Here is a 2,543-nt window from a genome sequence, read left to right on the forward strand (position 1 = left end):
AGATCCTCAGGCTCTCTGGGCCAGAGTATAAAAGGCAGCACAGTCAGAGGAGCTTCATCCACTTCTGCTTTATTCTCCTTGGTGGAAAAGGTAAGTCTTGATTTGTTTCCTATTTTTCCATGTCCTGAATTGTTGCCTTCATTGTATTTTATTTTTACCTTTCCTTTGTAGCAGTCTGAGGTTTGTGCTCTGTGGGGAAGGGGAGGGGGGACCATCAAGCAGCTTTTTTTTCCAGGAGAAGGTGATTGTTCTGGTGGAGGTTGTGGGTGCAGGACTCAAGGCTCATTTTTCATTTGTGTCACCAAATAATTCCGTTCCAAAACGTTCGAATCTCTCCCTGTGGGTTGCTCAGCAATTGGAAAGTGGTGATTCTGTGCAGGGATTCTGGCTCTCAGAATAGGACCCCGGAATAGCTGGGCTTGGAAAGGACTTCTGGAGATCACCCAGTCCAAGGCAGGGTCACCCAGAGCAGGTGACACGGGGACACATCCAGGTGGGTTTGGGATGTCTCCTGGGCAACCTGTCCCCACCCTCACAGGGGAGTTCATGCTCCTCACTTTTACTTGCTGAGGAAATCTGAATTTTTCCTCTCCGTTTTGGGGCAGAGTTTTTCCTTCCCTTTTCTGACAGATCATGAGCCTTGTCCCCCACTTCCCCACCCAGGGCTTGGAGGATCCTGGAGGAGCGTGGTGGGAAATGAGCCATCAAAGGCTTCTCGTTCTGTGTCGTGGACAGGAGTTTGGGCTTGATCAAAGCCTCCTTCCAAGCCAAGACTAACACGTTATTCCATCCTCCACAGTGTCTCTCACTCTCCCTCGCATTAGCAGCTTAATTACACGACTAATTACAGCTTTCTCCTCAGATTCACTTCCTTGCCAGTGCTCCAGCCTGGGTGACAACCCCCCTCCCACACCAGCCATGTCCTGCTACGACCTGTGTCCCCCCACCTCCTGCGGGCCCACCCCGCTGGCCAACAGCTGCAACGAGCCCTGCGTGAGGCAGTGCCAGGACTCCACCTACGTGATCCAACCCTCTCCCGTGGTGGTGACGCTGCCCGGGCCCATCCTGAGCTCCTTCCCCCAGAACACCGCCGTGGGCTCCTCGGCCTCGGCCGCCGTGGGCGACGCCCTGAGCGCCGGGGGGGTCCCCATCAACTCGGGGGGCTCCCTGGGGTTGGGAGGCAGCCTCGGGTATTCGGGGCTGGGGGGCCTTTATGGGAGGTCCTACCGCCGTTCCAACCGCTGCGGGCCCTGAGGAGGAGTCGAGGAACGGCCCCGAAGGGATCCCCTCCATCCCACCCCGGAGATGAGGAGCGCGACCCAACTGCAGGACTGAGTTGGTGACCCACGGCTTGCTGACCCCCTCCTTCCCCTCAGCTTTCCCCCTGAGCTACTGGGACTGCAGGAGCTTGGCACTGCTGATCTGAGGCCTCCCTGTGTTATCAGCGAGGCGGGAGAAATGCATTTTTGGGTTGTTGCCTGTCCAGCTGTAAAGCGCTGCCTGGAAACGGAGAATTAATTTTAGAATTAATTTTAGAATTAATTTTAATTTTATCCATAGAAACCCTGCTGCTTTTTTATGCTGTACTTTTTTTTTTCTTTTTTAATGTTACTTCTTGCTCATTAAATATATGGTGCATCATAACTGGTGTTTCGCAATGTTCTTTCTCTTCCTCTTCTCTGGGAGAAATTTGCCTGTGCATAAATTGCCAGTACCAGGCAGAGGTGCATTTAATTCATACCATGCTAATTACTGATGAGTTAATTAGATATTAATATAAGCAGTGAGGCTTTTTTGTTAGGGAATATTTTACCTTTGTCACATTTCTTGAAGTACAATATGAAATAGTAATTCCTGTCTAACAAGCAGTGGGAGGAAGAGGTGGGAATGCCAAAGTTGTCTTATAATATATATAATTTAATATATAATTTCATTATGGGGTGTTCCAATCCTCAGAGCTCAGAAAAATCCCAGCAACCTCTGGTGTTATTTTCACAATAATTTTTTACATTATGAGGAATATTTTGCCTTTAATAAAAACTGTGCAGGGAAGAAGTTCCTGGACTCCCTCAGCTGCCAAACGTCACGACCCCTGGGTCTTTTTGGCTTTGGAAAATAATGGAAAGAGACATGACTTGGATGCAGAAAAAGTTTATTGTGCAGAGAGGGGCAGGAGAGACTGTGAGAGAGATGGTGGGCGAGACCCAGCCAGGCTGGTTGTCACATGCTGGAGAATCCAAGGGATGTTGCCCAGAGCAGCGCTGGTGGAGTGGGGACAGCAGTGGCAGTGGGGTGTGGGCTGGGTCTAGCAGGGCCCGCAGGTGTCCCAGATCCTCCTGGAGGAGCGGGGCAGCACACAAGGGCTGCAGGCGGGAGCTCTGCCAAAGGTGCAGAGGCCCCCCGAGCCCTGGGTGGCCCCGGCGCCGTAGAGGCCCCCCAGCCCCAGGGAGCCCCCAAAGGCGGGGGCTCCGGCGGAGCCCACCACGGCTTGCTGGGGGAAGGAGCTGAGGATGGGGCCGGGGAAGGTGACCACCACGGGGGGC

General features: G+C 52.8%; 2 protein-coding genes across 2 annotated transcripts in view; one reads left to right on the forward strand and one right to left on the reverse strand.

The window, feature by feature from the left end:
* LOC114073162 (feather beta keratin-like) lies at positions 1 to 1,494 on the forward strand. The gene is made up of 2 exons (XM_027910951.1): positions 1 to 90; positions 888 to 1,494. Exon 2 carries the CDS (start codon positions 919 to 921, stop codon positions 1,252 to 1,254), a length of 336 nt encoding a protein of 111 aa, XP_027766752.1. The 5' UTR covers positions 1 to 90; positions 888 to 918; the 3' UTR covers positions 1,255 to 1,494.
* An 811-nt stretch (positions 1,495 to 2,305) lies between these two features.
* The window catches only part of LOC114073163 (claw keratin-like), a 1,997-nt gene continuing 1,759 nt past the window's right edge, over positions 2,306 to 2,543 (reverse strand). The window contains exon 3 of the mRNA XM_027910952.1: positions 2,306 to 2,533. Within this exon, the coding sequence (XP_027766753.1) occupies positions 2,306 to 2,533 (228 nt within the window). The remainder of the gene's footprint in view (positions 2,534 to 2,543) is intronic.

The sequence above is a fragment of the Empidonax traillii genome, unplaced genomic scaffold (assembly GCF_003031625.1).
Source record: "Empidonax traillii isolate 1590-97213 ecotype Southwest subspecies unplaced genomic scaffold, ASM303162v1 scaffold5554:size7851, whole genome shotgun sequence".
Lineage (NCBI taxonomy): Eukaryota > Metazoa > Chordata > Aves > Passeriformes > Tyrannidae > Empidonax > Empidonax traillii.

What these genes read in the sequence shown, in the direction of transcription:
- LOC114073162 (XM_027910951.1), top strand. Translation starts at nt 919, where the DNA reads ATGTCCTGCTACGACCTGTGTCCCCCCACCTCCTGCGGGCCCACCCCG.